General features: G+C 40.6%; 2 protein-coding genes across 2 annotated transcripts; both read left to right on the top strand.

Annotated features, from left to right (window-relative positions):
- Positions 1 to 670: 670 nt before the first annotated feature.
- LOC124255484 lies at positions 671 to 9950 on the top strand. Its single transcript, XM_046689407.1, has 4 exons — positions 671 to 989; positions 5533 to 5653; positions 7923 to 8322; positions 9336 to 9950. Exons 1-4 carry the CDS (start codon positions 747 to 749, stop codon positions 9514 to 9516), a joined length of 945 nt encoding a protein of 314 aa, XP_046545363.1. The 5' UTR covers positions 671 to 746; the 3' UTR covers positions 9517 to 9950.
- Positions 9951 to 13002: 3052 nt separating this feature from the next.
- LOC124255443 lies at positions 13003 to 23332 on the top strand. Its single transcript, XM_046689359.1, has 6 exons — positions 13003 to 13293; positions 14926 to 15529; positions 20916 to 21048; positions 21774 to 22126; positions 22727 to 22844; positions 23142 to 23332. Exons 2-6 carry the CDS (start codon positions 14969 to 14971, stop codon positions 23330 to 23332), a joined length of 1356 nt encoding a protein of 451 aa, XP_046545315.1. The 5' UTR covers positions 13003 to 13293; positions 14926 to 14968.
- Positions 23333 to 24721: the final 1389 nt, after the last annotated feature.

Raw genomic sequence — 24721 nt, 5'->3', positions numbered from 1 at the left:
GTGGGGAAATATAAAGATACAAGAACTGTCTATTCAACGGTGATGCATTTGATTTGGGTATCATAGTAGTGTTTGGGACCTTAACTTTTCAGTGTTTCAGCAACTGTTTTACCTAGTAACGTCATAAAGTCTATCATGTTAAGGATCAAATCAAGTATTCTAGTGTATGCTTCTTTTTTCATGGCGGTTTATTTGGTAGACATTGCAGATACACGTGTAAAGACATTTCTGTTTCTTCGCTACTGTCTGTCTTGTGTTTGCGCTTAGAGCATGGCCAAGTGATGTGGAGTCAAGCGCATTACAAATGATCTATATTATTATTATTCATTGTATTTGATTGTATTACTATACATCATCTATATTGGTTGCGTAAGATCTAACAATTTTGTCCATGACAGACTCCGTTGTAATGTGATGACAGGCATCCAGGCGTCGATTATATTTAATTGTCCTTCATTTCATCTAAGATCGCATGCCTCTATAGTCCTAACTGCCTTTACCTACATCGAAGAACATATTTTGAACATTTACGTAATAGTGATACGTTTTAAGATCAATTTCGTTATAATTATCTTCCTTCGTGTTAAATATATCTTAAGAAATACTGGAGGCGGTTACATCACCATATCTTTAATTATTTAAAAACTTACTTCCAACTTTTGTAAATTTATATTGAAGAGCACTGAACAGCTACATAATATCATGTACACCTACGGTTGTATTAATTTCCAGATAATTCACTTAATATGAAGGTAGTGATCACCGTGTTCGTCGTTGCTGCGATTGCGGTGTGCGACAGTCGTGTACTGTCCGCACCAAGATTTGCTCAGGATGGTGCTTCAAACAGAGGTTCGGGGACGTCAAGAAACGATCAGATTGGCGCCGTGGATTCCACCGGAAGTTCTCCCGTGCTGGAATACCCTTACCCCCCGGCCTGTTACCCCAACGTATGCCCAATGTATACCATCACCTCTAGCTCCTTCAATGAGGTAATACTGGCGACCCCACGCTTTTCCCGCTATGTTTAATGCTGTAATTATTTCTTCCGAATCATTATCAGAACAAAGAACAATAATTTGAACATTGTTTTTACCATTAACCGTATCAGAACAAAAAAACAATGATTTGATGCCTTTTACCATTAACCGTAACAGAACAAAGAGCAATAATTTGATGCCTTTTTACCATTAACCGTAACAGAGGGAAAAGAGCAATAATTTGATGCCTTTTTACCATTAACCGTATCAGGACAAAGAGCAATAATTTGATGCCTCTTTACCATTAACCGTAACAGAACAAAAAAACAATGATTTGATGCCTTTTTACCATTAACCGTAACAGAGGGAAGAGCAATAATTTGATGCCTTTTACCATTAACCGTATCAGGACAAAGAGCAATAATTTGATGCCTCTTTACCATTAACCGTATCAGGACAAAGAGCAATAATTTGATGCCTCTTTACCATTAACCGTAACAGAACAAAAAAACAATGATTTGATGCCTTTTTACCATTAACCGTAACAGAGGGAAGAGCAATAATTTGATGCCCTTTTACCATTAACCGTATCAGGACAAAAGAGCAATAATTTGATGCCTTTTTACCATTAACCGTATCAGGACAAAGAGCAATAATTTGATGCCTTTTTACCATTAACCGTATCAGGACAAAGAGCAATAATTTGATGCCTTTTTACCATTAACCGTATCAGGACAAAGAGCAATAATTTGATGCCTTTTTACCATTAACCGTATCAGGACAAAGAGCAATCATTTGATGCCTTTTACCATTAACCGTATCAGGACAAAGAGCAATAATTTGATGCCTTTTACCATTAACCGTATCAGGACAAAGAGCAATAATTTGATGCCTTTTACCATTAACCGTAACAGAGGGAAGAGCAATAATTTGATGCCTTTTACCATTAACCGTATCAGGACAAAGAGCAATAATTTGATGCCTTTTTTACCATTAACCGTATCAGGACAAAGAGCAATAATTTGATGCCTCTTTACCATTAACCGTAACAGAACAAAAACAATGATTTGATGCCTTTTACCATTAACCGTAACAGAGGGAAGAGCAATAATTTGATGCCTTTTACCATTAACCGTATCAGGACAAAGAGCAATAATTTGATGCCTCTTTACCATTAACCGTATCAGGACAAAGAGCAATAATTTGATGCCTCTTTACCATTAACCGTAACAGAACAAAAACAATGATTTGATGCCTTTTTTACCATTAACCATAACAGAGGGAAGAGCAATAATTTGATGCCCTTTACCATTAACCGTATCAGGACAAAGAGCAATAATTTGATGCCTCTTTACCATTAACCGTATCAGGACAAAGAGCAATAATTTGATGCCTTTTACCATTAACCGTATCAGGAAAAGAAGAATGATTTGATGCTTTTACCATTAACCGTATCAGGACAAAGAGCAATAATTTGATGCCTTTTACCATTAACCGTATCAGGACAAAGAGCAATAATTTGATGCCTTTTACCATTAACCGTAACAGAGGGAAGAGCAATAATTTGATGCCTTTTACCATTAACCGTATCAGGACAAAGAGCAATAATTTGATGCCTTTTTACCATTAACCGTAACAGAACAAAGAACAATGATTTGATGCTTTTTACCATTAACCGTATCAGGACAAAGAGCAATAATTTGATGCCTTTTTACCATTAACCGTATCAGGACAAAGAGCAATAATTTGATGCCTTTTTACCATTAACCGTATCAGGACAAAGAGCAATAATTTGATGCCTTTTTACCATTAACTGTAACAGAGGGAAGAGCAATAATTTGATGCTTTTTACCATTAACCGTAACAGGACAAAGAACAATGATTTGATGCTTTTTACCATTAACCGTAACAGAACAAAGAACAATGATTTGATGCTTTTTACCATTAACCGTATCAGGACAAAGAACAATGATTTGATGCTTTTTACCATTAACCGTATCAGGACAAAGAACAATGATTTGATGCTTTTTACCATTAACCGTATCAGGACAAAGAGCAATAATTTGATGCCTTTTACCATTAACCGTAACAGAGGGAAGAGCAATAATTTGATGCCTTTTTACCATTAACCGTATCAGGACAAAGAGCAATAATTTGATGCCTTTTACCATTAACCGTATCAGGACAAAGAGCAATAATTTGATGCCTCTTTACCATTAACCGTATCAGAACAAAAACAATGATTTGATGCCTTTTTACCATTAACCGTATCAGGACAAAGAGCAATAATTTGATGCCTTTTACCATTAACCGTATCAGGACAAAGAGCAATAATTTGATGCCTTTTTACCATTAACCGTATCAGGACAAAGAGCAATAATTTGATGCCTTTTTACCATTAACCGTATCAGGACAAAGAGCAATAATTTGATGCCTTTTTACCATTAACCGTATCAGGACAAAGAGCAATAATTTGATGCCTTTTTACCATTAACCGTAACAGAACAAAAACAATAATTTGATGCCCTTTTACCATTAACCGTATCAGGACAAAGAGCAATAATTTGATGCCTTTTACCATTAACCGTATCAGGACAAAGAGCAATAATTTGATGCCTTTTACCATTAACCGTATCAGGACAAAGAGCAATAATTTGATGCCTTTTTACCATTAACCGTAACAGGACAAAGAGCAATAATTTGATGCCTTTTTACCATTAACTGTAACAGAGGGAAGAGCAATAATTTGATGCCTTTTACCATTAACCGTATCAGGACAAAGAGCAATAATTTGATGCCTTTTACCATTAACCGTATCAGGACAAAGAGCAATAATTTGATGCCTCTTTACCATTAACCGTAACAGAACAAAAAAACAATGATTTGATGCCTTTTTACCATTAACCGTAACAGAGGGAAGAGCAATAATTTGATGCCCTTTTACCATTAACCGTATCAGGACAAAGAGCAATAATTTGATGCCTCTTTACCATTAACCGTATCAGGACAAAGAGCAATAATTTGATGCCTTTTACCATTAACCATAGCAGAACAAAGAACAATGATTTGATGCTCTTTACCATTAACTGTATCAGGACAAAGAGCAATAATTTGATGCCTTTTAACCATTAACCGTAACAGAACAAAAACAATGATTTGATGCCTTTTACCATTAACCGTAACAGAGGGAAGAGCAATAATTTGATGCCTTTTACCATTAACCGTAACAGAGGGAAGAGCAATAATTTGATGCCTTTTACCATTAACCGTATCAGGACAAAGAGCAATAATTTGATGCCTCTTTACCATTAACCGTAACAGAACAAAAACAATGATTTGATGCCTTTTACCATTAACCGTAACAGAGGGAAGAGCAATAATTTGATGCCTTTTACCATTAACCGTATCAGGACAAAGAGCAATAATTTGATGCCTTTTACCATTAACCGTATCAGGACAAAGAGCAATAATTTGATGCCTTTTACCATTAACCGTATCAAGACAAAGAGCAATAATTTGATGCCTTTTACCATTAACCGTATCAGGACAAAGAGCAATAATTTGATGCCTTTTACCATTAACCGTATCAGGACAAAGAGCAATAATTTGATGCCTTTTACCATTAACCGTATCAGGACAAAGAGCAATAATTTGATGCCTTTTACCATTAACCGTATCAGGACAAAGAGCAATAATTTGATGCCTTTTTACCATTAACCGTATCAGGACAAAGAGCAATAATTTGATGCCTTTTTACCATTAACCGTATCAGGACAAAGAGCAATAATTTGATGCCTTTTTACCATTAACCGTATCAGGACAAAGAGCAATAATTTGATGCCTTTTACCATTAACCGTAACAGAACAAAGAACAATGATTTGATGCCTTTTTACCATTAACCGTAACAGGACAAAGAGCAATAATTTTATGCCTTTTTACCATTAACTGTAACAGAGGGAAGAGCAATAATTTTATGCCTGTTTACCATTAGCCGTAACAGAGGGAAGAGCAATGATTTGATCATCTTTTTACCATTAACCGCAACAGAAGAAAGAACAATAATTTGATGCCTTTTTACCATTGACCGTATCAGGAGAAAGAACAACAATTTGAAGATATTTACCATTACCGTGCCAGAAGAAAGAGCAATAATTTGATGCCTTTTTACCGTTAGCCATAACAGAGGGAAGTGCAATAATTTGATGCCTTTTTACCATTGACCGTAAAATTAGTATATCTTTGAATTACAAATGCGATAGACTTTAACAATTAGTTAAATCATCGTGTCCCTACCATGTCGTGAATGGGCCTTTAATTCGAATGTAGACAGAGTTGGAGTGGCAACAGACCTCGCACCGTAACATAACTGAAAATGCAGTTATTAAAAGTTTCGGTCTTGTCTCTCTGATGAGCAAATAACATATCTTATGATCTGACTAGACATTATTACATTAAAAACATTGTTCATAGAAAATAGAAATCACCCTTCTCGATTCATAAGTCTGGCATGGTATTTGTCAAAGAAAGATATCTCTACTTGTCTTTTCTGTTCAGCAATACGAAAGGAGAGAATACCCAGCTGGAAAGTGGCTGAAAACACCCAGAAGAAAATACGATGTACGACGTATCGAATCCCAAGAGCTGATCGACTACATTGTCAGCGAGAATTCCCTGAGTGAGTAGCACAAAGATTGAGACACGACCGGTGGCCACTGTATATACATCCTCAACACTATACAGTAAGACAACCCGTGAGGATCCGGGTTAGAATATTGATCTTCAGTAACCCATGCTTGTTGTAAGAGGCGACTTACGGGATCGGGTGGTCAGGCTCGCCGATTTGGTTGACACATGTCATCTCATCTCATCTGCGTAGATCGATGCTCTTGATGTTCATCACTGGATTGTGTGGTCGATACTCGATTATTTATACACCGCCGCCATATAGCTGGAATATTGCTGAGTGCGGCTTTAAACAACCAACCAACCAACTATACAGTACGGCAAAGGACGATTCTGATTTTGACATGATATTGGTTAATGAACACCTGGTGTCAGTGATTTGCAGTGATCGATTTATATAACTTTCACAGCCATTTTGCCTTTTTCGCCCAATGGAGCTTGTCGGTTTTCACAGGGAAGCTAAATATATGAATAGATTTGCGCCAGCTGACTTCATACCCAGACTCAAAGCTGTAGAAACAAAACTAACGAACAGGAGGACGCTTGTTAAATTCTGACGCAGCGGGGAGTTGCAGTTTCAAACTATTCAGTGGAAACAAGTGTTTTGATACACATTTCACAAAAAAAGCAGTATATTCCCGATTTTAATAAAATAATCATGTGAAACAAACTACAGGCACGGATTTCATATTAAAATTATTACAATAAAACAAAACTGACTTAAATACTTACTTCATGTTTACAATAGGATGATCTGAATCTTGAAACAATGGACTAGTTGTAGGTTACATGTATAATACAGAATCCCGGAACAATTTCACAACGAATGGAAATGAGTTTTTCCAAAGTACTTGAAATAATTACAACCCCCCACAAATTTACTAAATGTCGTAATAACATGTTCTTAATCCACTGTTAACCATTACAAGGATCGTTTGAAGGTACATATTTTGGCAACATTTTTAGAATTTAAGATAACATACACTAAAACCTCACCTTATTAACAACCTTTTTATCGGCTTTCCTCAAACAAGCGTTTTGACATTCTGACGTACTGGAAAGATATCCATGAATGAATTCTAAACTTCCTGCCCAAAAAAGTATAGGCCTACACTTCAAAATTGCAAGAATTGTTATAAAACAGGGATGATACAAGGTGTTCGAGATAAGGTAAGAATATTCTGCTCCACCGGAACCACTCGTCACAAACACATGCAAAGGCAATTCAAGTGTTTATCTGAAAGAAGCCCCTTTTGAACACCGACGCGCCTTTAGAACCATATATTCCCCTAATTATTCAAAAGTGAAATATGCAAGGCTGTCAGCTTAGAAATATTTCGAAGTAATGTTAGCAGAACTAATCAGAATCCATGATTTCAAGAACAAGTTCACAAGTCGTCTACCTAAATAGTGTCTCGACTGTTGTGTTCAGCCTTTTGTTTGAACATTTTGACATGCTCTTATCTAGCCACACACATGGCGGGAACTACCTGATCTCATGTAAGTTGACTGTTTCAATCTTGTTATTGTTTGGGCTAAAGGTCTTTCCACTTCGATTGTACAAGCCCGACTATATCATCAGGATGTGTTCAGGAATCCTGAAAACTGTGATGATTCTAGGTGTTCGCAAAACAGAGAGTACATCCTGCCCCGCCGGTGGCACCCGTCATAACATATGCAAAGGGTAGTCAATTGTTCACTTGACAAATATCGAGAACTTACCGTATAAACTAAAAAAGGGAATTTTGAAATTTCTTTCACATGTCCACCATAAAACCTTTCGAATGTTGTTATGTTGATCGAACATACCAAACGTGTGTATGTAGGTGAGGTGAGGTGAGGTGAGGTGAAAATGGGTTTTACGTCGTGCTTGAGAATATTTCGCTCATATGACGACGTGCATGCGTGTGTATGTGTATGTGCGGCTGCTTGTACTAGCCCAGACTGAAGCTGGTTTTATAGTGCTAGCCCACTGAGATACCATGCCGCAGTGAAGCATGAATACCCTACTCAGACACATTATACTGACTCCGAGCCGACCAGTCCTTGTTGTAACCATTAATGCCGAGCGCCAGGCAGGGACCAAAAAGTACCATATTTTAACGTCTTTTGGTATGACGCGGTCGGGCATCGAACCCGCGACCTTCCGCTCTCCGGGCGGACGCTCTAACCACTACACCACGGAAGGTCCGTATGTTTGTAGGGAATGTCTAATACCAAGATTCACATACAACGGCCTCCGTTTTTGTTTCTATTTATAGAAACAACGTTGCAGTACGCTGTGCCGGTGGTAGTCCAGGTGGACGTCCCTGTCGGCCACGCTGCCGTCTACAAGGGATTGATGGCTCAGATGTCCTCCGTCGGCGTCATAATGCAACAGAAGCGGAACGACATAATACAACAACTAACGGAGCTGCGACGGCAACAGCAACATCTGCAGCCCCACCAGCTGATGACGGAGCTGCAGAAGAGAATGCAGCCGATGAAGGATCAGTACCGGACCCTGACGGCGGGAATCTACAGTGAATTCACCACCTTCGCCCACGACTACAACATGACGGTGTACCTGTACCTCCACCCAGACTACCATCTGAACCCACCAACACCCACCAACCCTAATGTCACCATCGTGGACTCACCTGGATTCTCGGTCTATGCCAAGTAGGTAGTGCAGGAGGACTATGCCCATTGTCAGTCTAGGTGATACATTTTCTGTTAGTGATCAGGGGAAACATCGACAGCTAAATGTAGTCACATCTTAAAGCCTTACTTACATGACGAAGAGGGAATGAGTGTGGTTTTACGCCGCTTTTAGCAATATTCCAACAATATCACGGCGGGGGGACACCAGAAATGAGCTTCACACATTGTACCCATGTGGGGAATCGAACCCGGGTCTTCGGCGTGACAAGCGAACGCTTTAACCACTTGGCTGCACCATCGTCCTGATGACGAAGAAAGTAGTGCTAGAAAATCTGAATCAAATTCACAAGGCCTCACAAGTATCTCGAACCTTGAGCCCCTTGAAATGTAACGGAGAGTCCACTGTGCAATATGTTTTCCACAGTCATTTTGTGTCAATTACAAACTACCATCAGCATTCTTCTAGGAGAATAAAGGTCCAATAAGAGTGCAAGCGTCAGCGAGTACGGTTTTAGGCCGTTTTTAGCAATACTCCAGTAATATTAATACTAGCGGGGGAACACCAGAAATGGGCTTCCAATAAGAGTGAGTGAGTTGGATTTGACACCGCTTTGAACAGTATTCCGTTTACATCGCGGAACGTCAGCTAAATGTGGCTGGAATGCCCGAAGTGATTCAGATACTATATAGGCTTTGCCCAGTTCGGTGAAAACCACAAGCACGGGGATGCTGCTGATAAATTCTGGCAACGCTATCGTGGCGAGCTGGGATTCCAACATTTCTTTTAAATATAGTGAATGTGACTTTCTAAGAAGGAAATATAAAGATCGACAGTTTCGCATACATCTTACTGTATATTTATATTCATCCCGGCATCATTTCTTAATATATGTGCACAGACTTTTCCATTTTCACTCTTAATACCACTTCACAAAATCTCATTGTACTTTCGGCGTTTTGCCGTTCAATCGTTCTTTGGTTAGTTCACATTCATTCATTCATTCATTCCACTTGATAAATTATATTTGCAGGGGCTACATGGACGCGAACGCAGCCTCGTCCTACGACATAGCCCTGAACGTTTCTTCATCCGCCAACGTTGAATTCAACAGCTACTACTTCATCGACTATCTACAACGCTACAATGGCTTAAACCGATTTTTCTATCATGAGGTCTGGCTTAGCACTGATCCCAATAAGCGAATCCTGTGAACAAAGACACTGCTCTGAAGCTCAGGGTGTTATGTGATCAGACGTCAATGTCACGTTACCTGAATTCTTTAGTGTGGACAGTGAGTGAGTGAGTTGGGTTTAACGCCGATCTGAACAGTTTTTGGGTTATATCACGGTGTGTCAGCTTAATGTTGGAAGAATACCGAAAGCAATGCGGGTCTTAGATGCTTACTGCTTCTGTGAAAGCAACATATCTGGGCATAGGCGATCTTTGGTTTCTGACTCGCCAAAGTAATGCATCTTTACACTGGAAATTGAGGCGCACTATTCCACTGCTTCACCCATGTCACCTGGACAGGGAAGGACAAAGACAAGACTGGGATCATGACTATTTCAAATCCTACATCCACAGACCTAACAGCCAACAGGATGGTGCCTTCATGATGCCTAGCATGTATCCTTGTGTGTTTATTAAAAAAGTACACCCTCATAATTGGGCTTGGTCTTTTCCCTTCAAGGTAGTGCTGATCGATATTACGCTGTCATTATCGACTCTTATGGCGAAAGATCCGGGTTCAAAAAATTGGTCTTGTCCTCTCAACACGTAGTGGCATTATATTGTCCTCTCCACAAAAAGTGGCCTTATATTGTCCACTTAACATAATATTATAGTGGCATTTTATCGTTCTCCCAACACCTCGTGGCATTATATTGTCCTCTCAACAACATCGTTCTCCCAACACCTGTAGTGGCCTTATATTGTCCTCTTAACATAAAGTGGCATTTTATCGTTCTCCTCGTGGCATTATTTTGTCCTCTTAACAGGTCTCTTAACAGTAGTGGCATTTTATCGCAATATATTGTCCTCTCAACACAAAGTGACCTTATATTGTCCACTTAACATAAAGTGGCATTTTATCGTTCTCCCAACACCTCGTGGCATTATTTTGTCCTCTTAACAGGTAGTGGCATTATATTGTCCTCTCAACACAAAGTGACCTTATATTGTCCACTTAACAGGTAGTGGCATTTTATCGTTATCCCAACACAAAGTGGCCTTATATTGTCCACTTAACATAGAGTGACATTTTATTGCCCTCTCAACACAAAGTTGCTCCTTCAACACATAGTCGTTTTATATTGTCCACTTAACAGGTGGGGACAAATGGTGGGGGTTACATTATTTTGTCCTCTTTAACAGGTAGTGGCATTAAAACATCGTTCTCCCAACACCTCGTGGCATTATTTTGTCCTCTTAACAGGTAGTGGCATTTTATCGTTATCCCAACACAAAGTGGCCTTATATTGTCCACTTAACATAGAGTGACATTTTATTGCCCTCTCAACACAAAGTTGCAACGAACTGACTTCTGAACACATAGTCGTTTTATATTGTCCACTTAACAGGTGGGGTGGTGGGGTAGCCAGGTGGTTAAAGTACAATGTAATATAGTAACATTTCATTGTCCTTTCAACACACCTCGGTGGCATTATGTAACACAAAACCTAACAAGGACGTTACAGGTAAAGGATACTAAACTCAGCAGCAGTCCCAGCAGATTTAATTCAAGTGCTTCAAATGCCAGCATTTGCCTGTTCCTACTTCATCATATACTGAGGGTTAAAGAAATTAGGGATCACATGAAAGCACAAGTGTTCCGTTATTTCTTCCAGGTTTCTTCACAAGTTGTGCGATAAAAGCTTTGAAGAAACCTGGGGAAAAAGTAAAGGAATACTTGTGCTTTCATGTGATCCCTTATCTATTCCCTCAGTATATCTATCGGGTCCAGGTAATCGAATATACACAGAGTTACTGTCATATTTCTACTTATATATCCATGTCAATATCTCCAACTAGGCAGACAATGGCCCCCTTTTTTAGCACAGCTTCCCTCCCCTTAAATCCAACATGTACAAGGCAGCTGTTAAAACAAACCATGGAACATTCTATGTAATCTCAAGTATGACTTAAACAACAATGTTAATCGATCGTGAACATGTCACTACGTGTGGTATATATCCTTCAAACCATTACATTTCGGAAGCAGTCGAGCCCACCGTATGATAAATGTACAAGTACACAGAAACAGCGATATGCGCCTGAGGTCAATATCACCTGATACCAGATCGCAGTGTAACTGCCAAGCACATGCTATGGTGATTCGTGGTGACAGATTAGCACTGGCACATGTTCAAATATGCAGGCCGTGTACAAGGAAGGGGTATTGTCAGATAGGGTTAATGATCCGCGGCGATCCACAGTCTCGTCAGTATGTTCTTTACTGCTTGATGTTGGACTTACTTACTTACTTACTTACTGGATGGCTGACTGACTGACTGACTGACTGACTGACTGACTGACTGACTGACTGACTGACTGACTGACTGACTGACTGACTGACTGACTCACTCACTCACTCACTCACTCACTCACTCACTCACTCACTCACTCACTCACTCACTCACTCACTCACTCACTCACTCACTCACTCACTCACTCACTCACTCACTCACTCACTCACTCACTCACTCACTCACTCACTCACTCACTCACTCACTCACTCACCCACCCACCCACCTACTGGCGTACTTACTTACTTACTTACCCATAAATGTGGACCCTTTGAGTTTGCTATAACTGTAGTTTCTTTTATATATACTCATGCCAATAATGGTTGTCACCCCCATCCCCACCCCAATCCCACACACACCTCACACACACACCCAACCCCCCTCTCCAATTAAAAAAATTGAAGGGGGTGACAACCATTATCGGCATGAGTATATTTCATAACAGACTAAACTGGCAGACCCTTTAAAACACAGTTACAACGATCTATACTGTATTCATGTGATGTGTGATCACGCATTTGACTTTATTATGGGCCAGTGGCCTTTTACTGAATAAAACTGTCTGTCTGTCTGTCTGTCTGAATCTGTTGATCAACCGATAACACCCCAGCAGCGTATCGATGTTGTGTTCATCCAACCAAGAGCACCCATGTAACTGGAGCCCTTAGCCCAACGTACAGGTCGTAATGGGCGACTTAAGGCAACCACCAACATACACAGTACTGTATGCATGTATAAGGAATGCAAGAAAATACTTATTGCATATGTGTGCGTTCGTGCGCTCGTACGTTCGTGTGGTCGTGTAAACTATTCCTATGAATTATGAACTCGTATGCATCGTGTGAACTAGTTCGTATGAATTGTCATTTTATATCATTTTTCTTATTTTGTTGCATGTCATATATACACTCCCAGTTATTATACACTTTAACATTCCAAGCTAATAATAGTTTAAAATTAAACAATAATGAAATATTGAATTAGAATTAGCTTCATGTTCATGATGCAGATCGGGATATTTGATCGCGTATTTGCAGCAATAACCTGATTTGAAAAAGCGACAGAAAAAATCATGGAAATTGATCCGGCGTTGCGTGATAAGACGGGAACAAAAGACAACAACCCCTTCGAACTAACCACGTAGAACTAGATTGTAACTAAGTGTAGCTGACACGGATTTACTTGTGGAAAGGTATGTTTACCTGAACCGAGGACAATTTATGGCTATGGGATACTTCCTGTCCTGCAGGTACTTGCTGGCTGGTGTCAGTACCCTTTGTACATATCCGACTTGGGCACTGATTGGGTAATACTTACAATGGCAGAAGGATTATCAGAGATATGACAGTTATACACTGAATAATAGAACGGTTAATGATATAATCACTGCAACGCTTATGCTGTTTGGATAAAATACATGTTTACTCTTGACTCCGGGGACGAATTTCCGAACTGTCTTGCAAGGTGAGTTGCCAGCATTACCATTTTGAGCGGTGATTTTAATGTTCAGGGGACAGCGCCCTGATGTGAAATACATGTATATGTACAACGTCATACTATATAGTGCATTTGGTTTTTGTTTAACGCTGCCAACAAAGCAATTTTCCAGCTTTATGGAGGGTGTCTGTACATAATCGAGTCTGGACCAGACAATCCAGTGATGTTTTTGGTTTGGTTTGTTGTTTTACGCCGCTCTCAGCAATACTCCAGATTATGACGGTGGCGGTCTATAAATAATCGAGCCTGGACCAGAAAATCTAGTGATCAACAGCATCAATCTACACAATTGGGATACGATGACATGTGTCAACCAGGTCAGCGAGCCTAGGTTGCTGAAGACCGATCCTAAGCCGGATCTTCAGGGGTTGGACCTTATGTACTGAACAAGCAGATGTCTTTGAACTCGTTGTATCTCTTCCGCCATGGCATGTTCTCGTTCAATACATATGGTCCAACAGCACTAAGGCGTTCTATATTTTATCTTACTCTTAACGTCACTACCTAAACTTCCGCACTGAGGTTACCGTGACCCGAGTATCACTCCACCCAAGGGACGTATCACACATGTATTGACGTCATCAATCAAGTGCCACAATCTGATCACGAAAGAAACAAAACAGAATACTATTTGACACAAACTATCTTCCATTAGATAACTATAATGTTTTCAAAGGGAATGCCCATGACCTAAATGATGTTTAAATTTAGATGTTTCCGGAAGGATCCGAGTATTGCCGAAAACGTAGATCCGGAAACCGTGCAATACGGAAATTGGAGTGCAATTCGGAATTCGCCATGTTTGGCGTATTGCACGGCTGTGTTGCAATCGTAAGATTAAATGGGTATGTAATATATAATCTAGTTCATGTAAACTACATGACGGTAGAGTTAGTGAGTAAGTCAGGTTTATTCCCGCAATGAAGACTTTGTGTCACGGCCACGTGTAAGAAGGAATCACTGAGTGAGTTTAGTTTTACGCTGCACTCAGCATTATTCCAGCTATATGGCGGCGGTCTGTAAATATGGAAGCAATGACAAACTGATGCAGGTCTGGGTTGCTGGTAAACAGTTTAAATCTTTACTGAAGCCCAAGAGCACAGATCGGATGTAGTCTGTCATAAAGACCCTGAAACAAATATATCCCTGAAAGCCCATGCAAGTCGAGAAAATGTCTCAAGATTTGAAAATCTCTGGAAAGTCTCTGGACTCCTTTCAATATATTATATGAGTATAATTTAGGAAAAGTTTTTTGCTGTAAAATTGGTTCTTTCAGAGACTTGATGTTGGTCTGAGGTAGGTTTCTAAGTTACACAATCATAGACATCGTGGATATAGGATATGAATCCACAATCATAGGACTGAGCCTTCTCACTAGATATTTACGAGGTAGACATATACCGTTACGGTGTATTATCAGTAGGAAGGAAGGCAGGCATAAAGCCATAGTGACCAAAATAAAAACTGATAATGTTTCTTACTGATATACAGTTATTCAGTCTTAAGTAATTGATGTGTTCCTAGTTTGACGTTAATAACACCAATAAGGTTTATCTCATTCTAACGCTTTTTGATGTCTAATGCTAGTATTTATTTCAGGTATCCTTAGTGGCTGACTCATTCAGGGTCATCCTCAACCACCATGAGAAGGTCATCCAAGGTCGCTAATGGCCCCGGCCAAACGGACATGGTCAGTGGGCTTGGAGGGTCGACCTTCCTCCCGAAAACAGGCCGCAAGATCCTCACAGAGGAAGAACAGCTTCAGCGCGACATCAAGTTCCACCCAGAACTCCAATCAGCACTTGAAGGATTCGACGTGTTCCTCAAACTCCTTGACGCTAAGAAGAGGGACAAGGGGCAACTGGTTGAATCCTTGCGAGCGAACATTAGTAAAGCATTTGAGACGTATACATCCGACAGTATACGTGGCATCCTGGGGAACTATCTGGCAGTTAAAGGGTTCGCGAAACGCATGTATGATCTGTATGAATTTGCCATTGGTACGATTGATATCCTCACGTCCGATTTCATCCACAAGCATCAGAACGCTATCGAGGTGAAGCTGGTGATGGAGATGAGGAAGAGCCTGTGGACAGCCACAGACAACAGTTGGTCTCTTGGGGAGAAGGTTTCCCAGTCAGGACTGTTCAAGTACCTCCTCGCCGACGTGAAAGCCATCGGGAAGACCCTTCCAATCATATCGGTAACCTATTTTAACTTTAACTTTTAACACAGTCACATATGACGCCATGTATGGTCCGGGGCACGGGCTGCCTTTAAGAAAGAGTTGCTTCCAATAGCTACGTCAGAAACCTATGAATGCCGGTTCGAATCCCGGTTCGTGCTGGTATATTTTTCAGTTTACCCGTGCCCGTGTGTTTCAAAAAGACCTTCTGGCACCCACACCCCATCATCAATATATGCCTTGAATACTGTACAAAGCGATGTTAACCACGCTCGCTCACTTATATATGGTTGGTTACATATTATATAAACATGGTGATGAAATCTCGATTCTGCTTTTATATATCCATTGCAATTCCAAAGTCGTCTTTATTTAAGCCACCTAAACTTTATGGATGACCTTCTATGTACAGAGATATCTTTATCTGTGTGGTGAAAGTCCTGCTTCGTATTTTTATGCTTGACATATTTCATCATTTCCTCCCATCATCATCATCATCGTCATCATACCTTAAAAACAATTCAGTTGAGGTCCAACCGCTTAATGTTAATTGTCACGAGTACAATGTGTCCCCTTCCAAATCTAAATATATACTCATGCCAATAATGGTTGTCCACCAGCAACTGTGGCTGAGTGGGTTAGATTCCACAAGCCATGGTGGCTGAGTGGGTTAGATTCCACAAGCCATAGTGGCTGAGTGGGTTAGATTCCACAAGTCATGGTGGCTGAGTGGGTTAGATTCCACAAGCCATGGTGGCTGAGTGGGTTAGATTCCACCAGCATCTGTGGCTGAGTGGGTGGGTTAGATTCCACCACAACTGCTATGGTGGCTGAGTGGGTTAGATTCCACAAGCTGAGTGGTGGCTGGGTTAGATCCACAAGTGGGGTGGCTGAGATTCCACAAACCATAGTGGCTGAGTGGGTTAGATTCCACAAGCCATAGTGGCTGAGTGGGTTAGATTCCACAAGCCATGGTGGCTGAGTGGGTTAGATTCCACAAGCCATGGTGGCTGAGTGGGTTAGATTCCACAAGCCATGGTGGCTGAGTGGGTTAGATTCCACAAGCCATGGTGGCTGAGTGGGTTAGATTCCACAAGCTATGGTGGCTGAGTGGGTTAGATTCCACAAGCTATGGTGGCTGAGTGGGTTAGATTCCACCAGCAACTGTGGCTGAGTGGGTTAGATTCCACAAGCTATGGTGGCTGAGTGGGTTAGATTCCACAAGCCATAGTGGCTGAGTGGGTTAGATTCCACAAGTCATGGTGGCTGAGTGGGTTAGATTCCACAAGCTATGGTGGCTGAGTGGGTTAGATTCCACCAGCATCTGTGGCTGAGTGGGTTAGATTCCACAAGCTATGGTGGCTGAGTGGGTTAGATTCCACAAGCTATGGTGGCTGAGTGGGTTAGATTCCACAAACCATAGTGGCTGAGTGGGTTAGATTCCACAAGCCATAGTGGCTGAGTGGGTTAGATTCCACAAGCCATGGTGGCTGAGTGGGTTAGATTCCACAAGCCATGGTGGCTGAGTGGGTTAGATTCCACAAGCTATGGTGGCTGAGTGGGTTAGATTCCACAAGCCATGGTGGCTGAGTGGGTTAGATTCCACAAGCTATGGTGGCTGAGTGGGTTAGATTCCACAAGCTATGGTGGCTGAGTGGGTTAGATTCCACAAGCCATGGTGGCTGAGTGGGCTAGATGGCTGACTTTGTGTGCTGGCGATTAGGTGCCTCACGTTGAGAGTGTGCGTTCGAATAAAGGGGCGGGGCCCAACCTCAAGAAAAGGATCTCTACATTACAGAGAACGTGTAACCCCAAATATAGCACGTTATACGTTGATGCTTTTCAAACAAAACAGATCCTTTCTGACACTGCCCCGGGGATTTCGTGTTAAAAGTACATACATATGATGCATGAACATAATAAAAACATCTTTTAAAGATTAAAAATGTCTGGGTTAGAGGTCACCGGCGCGGCTTTTGTCCTTATTGCGGTTCCTCGCGTTAAGACTGTTGTACAGTTGCAATAACTTCATCACGAGAGTCCTGTCTCACATGCGTGACTTTCACTGACTGGCCCAGCTTGTTTCCGGGATATATAGGGCACCTGTCAATCATCCACGACAAGTGTGTCACGTGTGTGATTTATTATGTTATTCTTCTGATTTAGCTCGAGAGGTATGGCACATGCAAAACATGTACATGTTCTAACACACATCTGTCTGGTAAAAGTATTTATATAAACACAAACAAGTGTAAAATATAAACAAAATAAAACTTTATCCGCATATATTATTATTTCTATTTGTGGTTGCAAATCAGATAAACTGACAGTAGATTCTAGATTCTAATTCATTGCTATCCATATGTATACATATACATATACATATATATGTGTATATATATATATATATATATATATATATATAGATAGATAGATTAATACAACAGAAGGTACAATGAAAAACATTAATCGTGTGTTTTCAGTTGATGAACATGTTCGGTGACAGCTTAACGATAAGAACAATATAACAGAAGACTTCTGTCACTTTGCTCCCTTTTTTAACGAGGCGCCTTTTTAACATTCCCAACAGAGATAGGGAATTAGGATTCATCTTGTAAATATGTCTAAAACAAAAGGTAAAGCCATAAACAAGGTGACATTTTAGTTGTTCATTCTGGTGTGTATTTCATGTCTTCAGCAATACGACATGGGTATTAACTAGGAAACATTTTAGGCAAGACCTTTTGGTTTCGTTTAAGGATTTTTAAACATTTGGTTTGTCGGTAAAGATTAACTGAAATATGCAGAATTTTTGTAATCTTCTAAAAGTTTGATTATACATAACAATATTGGCCTGGGTTAGATCCTTGTGAAATTATAAATCTGAAATTTTACAGCGGCATTTCATTGTCAGACTTTTGTCAATGCAATCTCAACCGTCGTATTAAACAAACTTGTCTTTCTGGGTATTTTTATGAATTTACGATATTATATTTCGGCGTACCGTTAACCAAACAAACACATTTGAGGCTAACCGCAGGCTTATATATGTAAGAACGTTATCCTCTTCTGTCATTCACGACATCATCTCACCACGTGAAGATTCATACCTGTGGCGGTTAGGTTTGAACTTTGACCCTAGAGTCCGTTTCTGACAATTGCAATTACTTAGTTTTACGAAGTTTATCTGACATGTTCGTGTTCTCGAAACATAATCCTTTAATAACTATAGCACGTTGTCACTTCATCTGTGACTGTCGGAAGCATCTGTGACACGAGGGTCAGACTTTAGGTCGTCGACAGTCAGCAGGGTCATATAAGGTCATAGCGTACATGTGTACTAAAAGGCGGAGGCGGAATATCATCAATATATTATTTGTGAATTGTTTGTGAATTACGTTCCTGGATAACATACAAACATAAGGTCACAACGCAAGATACTGATCAACGGAATACCTTTTAATTGTTTTAAATCTTCAGTAACCCATGTTTGTCGTAAGAGGCGACTAACGGGATCGGGTGGTCAGGCTTGCTGAATTGGTTGACACATGTCATCGTATCCCAACTGCGTAGATCGATGCTCATGTTGTTGATCACTGGACTGTCTGGTCCAGACTCGATTATTTACAGATCGACGCCATGTAGCTGAAATACTGTTGAGTGTGGCGTTAAACAAAAACCAACCATAGGGGCTTGCAGCGCAAACACTAACATCAAGGTGAATATATTGTCTCTGTCGGGGACAGGCAACATATACCGGGATTCTAGTTCTTGCTGTTTCGACAGATACATAACTACAACCACCATTTAGATTGCTCCTGTCTTGGATGTATGTTATCTGTTCTAGGATGATGATATTGCCTTTGACGCCGCTGTTGCTCCTGTCTTGGATGTATGTTATCTGTTCTAGGATGATGATATTGCCTTTGACGCCGCTCTTGCTCCTGTCTTGGATGTATGTTATCTGTTCTAGGATAATGATATTGCCTTTGACGCCGCTGTTGCTCCTGTCTTGGATGTATGTTATCTGTTCTAGGATGATGATATTGCCTTTGACGCCGCTCTTGCTCCTGTCTTGGATGTATGTTATCTGTTCTAGGATGATGATATTGCCTTTGACGCCGCTGTTGCTCCTGTCTTGGATGTATGTTATCTGTTCTAGGATAATGATATTGCCTTTGACGCCGCTCTTGCTCCTGTCTTGGATGTATGTTATCTGTTCTAGGATGATGATATTGCCTTTGACGCCGCTCTTGCTCCTGTCTTGGATGTATGTTATCTGTTCTAGGATGATGATATTGCCTTTGACGCCGCTCTTGCTCCTGTCTTGGATGTATGTTATCTGTTCTAGGATAATGATATTGCCTTTGACGCCGCTTGTCTTGGATGTATGCCTAGGATGATGATATTGCCTTTGACTTTGCTCTCCTGTCTTGGATGTATGTTATCTGTTCTAGGATGATGATATTGCCTTTGACGCCGCTGTTGCTCCTGTCTTGGATGTATGTTATCTGTTCTAGGATAATGATATTGCCTTTGACGCCGCTCTTGCTCCTGTCTTGGATGTATGTTATCTGTTCTAGGATAATGATATTGCCTTTGACGCCGCTCTTGCTCCTGTCTTGGATGTATGTTATCTGTTCTAGGATGATGATATTGCCTTTGACGCCGCTGTTGCTCCTGTCTTGGATGTATGTTATCTGTTCTAGGATAATGATATTGCCTTTGACGCCGCTGTTGCTCCTGTCTTGGATGTATGTTATCTGTTCTAGGATAATGATATTGCCTTTGACGCCGCTCTTGCTCCTGTCTTGGATGTATGTTATCTGTTCTAGGATAATGATATTGCCTTTGACGCCGCTCTTGCTCCTGTCTTGGATGTATGTTATCTGTTCTAGGATAATGATATTGCCTTTGACGCCGCTGTCTTGCTCCTGTCTTGGATGTATGTTATCTGTTCTAGGATAATGATATTGCCTTTGACGCCGCTCTTGCTCCTGTCTTGGATGTATGTTATCTGTTCTAGGATAATGATATTGCCTTTGACGCCGCTCTTGCTCCTGTCTTGGATGTATGTTATCTGTTCTAGGATAATGATATTGCCTTTGACGCCGCTCTTGCTCCTGTCTTGGATGTATGTTATCTGTTCTAGGATAATGATATTGCCTTTGACACCGCTCTTGCTCCTGTCTTGGATGTATGTTATCTGTTCTAGGATAATGATATTGCCTTTGACACCGCTCTTGCTCCTGTCTTGGATGTATGTTATCTGTTCTAGGATAATGATATTGCCTTTGACACCGCTGTTGCTTCTGTCTTGGATGTATGTTATCTGTTCTAGGATAATGATATTGCCTTTGACACCGCTGTTGCTCCTGTCTTGGATGTATGTTATCTGTTCTAGGATGATGATATTATCTTTGACACCGCTGTTGGCATCATGTACAACTGTGCCCAGAACCACGTGACCAGACAGAAGTATAGAGAGCTTAATGCAGTTGACACACTCCTGCCGTTCCTTAAAGCAAAGTCCACAAGTAAGTGTGTCCAGACTCCCTACACTGAGTGTCGCGTGTCCTTGTTAACTGGGGGGCATAAAAGTATACCGCGTCCAATTTAATTGTAATTAAGGATTAACAGACCCTTTGTTAAATTATATTTGCCTTTGTATCTATTCTTGCAAGAGGTTGCAAAAAGATATCTGTATTTTAATATAAATGAGTTAGTCCAATGTTTTGATTGAAATAATATTTTGAAAAGACCATACTACGTAGAAGTATATTACATATAATACAAATATTAAATCAACTGTGAGGTTTAGTTTCCTTTAGCATCGGTTTTTACAAAATATAATGGCTTTATAAACCTAGTACACGTGTTTAAAGAGAAAACACCACAGCCAACGTATAGATATACACACATGTTAAGTCAAAGTGTCATAATGTCGACATAATGTTTTGTCACAATGGAAAAAATTGCACTGTTCTCAGCAATGGAATTTTATCATACCTAAAATACTTTGAAAATCAGAATTAATTTGTTTTCAAATGATGTTGAAACTAGAGTGTTCATAATGCTGACAACATTTGTTAGTGCAGATATTAGAACTACCTTCAAAGTGTGTGTGTGTGTGTGTGCGTGCGTGCGTGCGTGCGTGTGTGTGTGTGTAGTTTATATTTGGCTGTCCTCCCGCCGTGATATTGCTAAAATATTGCTAAAAGCGATGAAACACCATACTCACTCACTCACTTATATTTGGCAGAGGTGAAACTCACGACCCTGTTGGTTTTAACCCACATCGTGGACGAGGCCAAGAACAAAGTCCTTTCAGCAGACGTCACTGTGTTCGACTTCCTCATCGACATGATCAAGAAGGCGTGGGAGGACGTCCACCACCGCTGTGTTCAAGGGACCACCTTCTTCAGCGCCAGGGAACTTCTAAACAGCCTGACAGCCTTGGCCAAGAATGACGACAACAAGCGACTGTTGATGGAAAAGGGAGTTTTGAAAACCCTGAAAACTATCCTTAAAGGAGGAACAGAGGTTGAGCAGGAGGAGGCTCTAGGATGTATCAGGGAACTCTCCTTTAACGACGAAAATAAAAGCATTCTCAACGTAAGTATATCTCTGTGTGGTACTAATGGAGAAAAATATGGTCATGGTACATTAGAACAAAAATAATCAAATCAAACTGATATAATAAATTTATTATCAGTTTCTTAAGAAAACCACTCTGTCTCCTCTTACACAAAAATGTAGCACGTTGCTATGGACATAACCGAATAGGTAATAATTGTATCAACAAATATAACCAAAAATGATCGAACCCTATTACCTGTGGATGTCAAAAAGATTTAATTATCGCAGTGTATGAAGAGTGCCTGAGGCAATACGTACATGATAGAAGATGTAAAATATAAAACAAACTTTGGTGTCTCCGGCTCCCTCAGTTAACCTCAGTTTCACAAATCATTTGAATAACAATTGGAGAATCCTTATTTCGACCGGATTCACCATGTGACCACAATTTGGTTACTGCCATGACACATTCGCCATGTCAAATCGTATACTTCATTTCTAACTGTAAAATAAGCATTACATGGACTCCATGCTGAAAGATATGGCGTTCAAGAGAATTCATGCAATATCACCATTCAGATACTGCCGAATGTCTACTTTCTCTTTCATTATGATTAAATTGATATAATACTGCAGGCTGACGAAGGTGTCATGGATGTACTCAAGGAGAAGCTGAGCTCCGGTAACGCACAAATCGCCAAGGCTGCCGAGTTCACTCGGTGGGGCCTGGCCACCAAGAAAGTTGCGGAATCCAGTAAGTGATGTTCATCTTTGGAACATCAACGTTGCAGCTTGAGGACACGCTATGTCTATTGGTCTAAACTATTTGAAAGCTGTACTTAAGTTTTGAACGTTGTAACCCTGAGTAAATGCTTTCCATATAACTTGGACATTACCTTTGACAAGATTTGATAGACTCTCAATGCTAGGACAACTGTTTCTCTTAAGACTAACCAGAACATGATTCATCAAAACAAAGTATGCTTTAGGTTTGTAATGAGTAGTGTATTCGAAGTGACTACATGCTTATGACGTTTCTGTTACATTTCAGATTTAAAGCGCAGACAATCAGGATTGTCGATGATCTCAAAACAACCCAAATCGGGCCACGTGATGTTGAGTTACTCCTGGTACAACCAAAAGACCGTGATAGAGGTGTGTCACATCATCACTCACATGTGTATAAATATTATAGGATACGACTTTCGAGAATTTTCAAACAACGTTATTCCCCACGTCTAATCACATCCTCAGCCACCAAGTGAAGGATATCTCCAGTCTCATGACAAATGTCCTAAACCCATTTACTCGTGTGAATGCTGCAAACAGCCGTCCAGTCATGTCTGAGACAAGCGGTTATCTGACCAGCACTCCATTTTGTTTGGAACTCCGTCTGTCTGGGTACTAGGTCTAGTGTGCATGTTTGGTTGTTGACTGGGTCATATTACAATACCAGAAAGGTTAAAACATGCATAAAATTAAAATATTATCTTGAAGTTTAAGTATTTACCAACAATCCCGAGCAGTGTCTTCAACGTGACGAGCGAACGCTTTAACCATTGGGTAACCCCACCGCCGTCCCTAAAAGCAGCCATCGCAATGTGACAAGTGTGACCTGAGGAATTAATCACAGTGGAGAGCACAACGTCGAAGTTTGACGCACGCTTCTCTTTGAAGACTCGCGCAATCATTTCAATGACTCTTTGAGTATTATTTATTACTCATAGTTGTTTCTCATGTATATAATCGTTGCCTTTGAGCAAGCGGCCCCAAGAACACCTGGCCATAACATTTTAGTAAATCTGGATTTTTAACTTCTGTCCTTTTTAGTCCCGCGTTGCTTCTACTCCTTGAATTCTTCTTTTCTCGCGGGGTCACAGTGATGGATCCAAGTCTCATCTTCTGTGACCTTCCTTAAAATGAAATTTTGTTCGCGCTTATACTGAACCACAAAAGAAATGTCGCACCGATAGCGGTTTCTTAAAGCACACACTTTAATTCACTCTAATTAACAATCAAAACGGAGGATTGAGTTCAAACTTGACAATTATGGTTAACACATTTTCGGGAATCACATTTAGAGTTCACACAAACAAAATCACCAAAAATGGTACCATTAAGATACCCCAAAGTCAGTATTGTGTATGGCCTCCATGGGCATCGATGAAAGCGTTGCATCGTCTGTACATGGAATGAATTAGCCGGTTGATGAAGGCCATAGGCACTTGGGTCCATACTCTGCGAAATGCCTGATCGAGTCCAGCCGCAGTTGTCGGCCTTGGTTGGAGGTCATTCAGTCTTCTTTGAATCTCGTCCCAAAGGTGTTCTATTGGACTTAAATCCGACTGAGTGCAGGCTATTGTAGGGTTTGGATGCATGTTGTCTCAGGAAGTCCAATCTTGCTCTGCCACTGTGGGTACGAGCGTTGTCTTGCTGGAAGATGTGATTTCTGTAACGTCCAAAATGTGGTACAATGTGGGGTCTTATGACTTGGTCAATATAGCGAGCAGCTGTCACGTCATTTCCTCATCCTGGACCAAGATTCTGGAACACCACGGTGTCAACTAACTGGTTCAGACCGATTGCACCCCACACTATGATGCTTGGACCACCCCACGAGTCTCTTTCAAC

The sequence above is a fragment of the Haliotis rubra genome, unplaced genomic scaffold, assembly GCF_003918875.1.
Source record: "Haliotis rubra isolate DU_JTF1 unplaced genomic scaffold, ASM391887v1 Scf60, whole genome shotgun sequence".
Taxonomy (NCBI): Eukaryota; Metazoa; Mollusca; class Gastropoda; order Lepetellida; family Haliotidae; genus Haliotis; species Haliotis rubra.
Note: the sequence above shows the minus strand (reverse complement) of the source record. Positions and strands in the feature narration are given on the sequence as shown.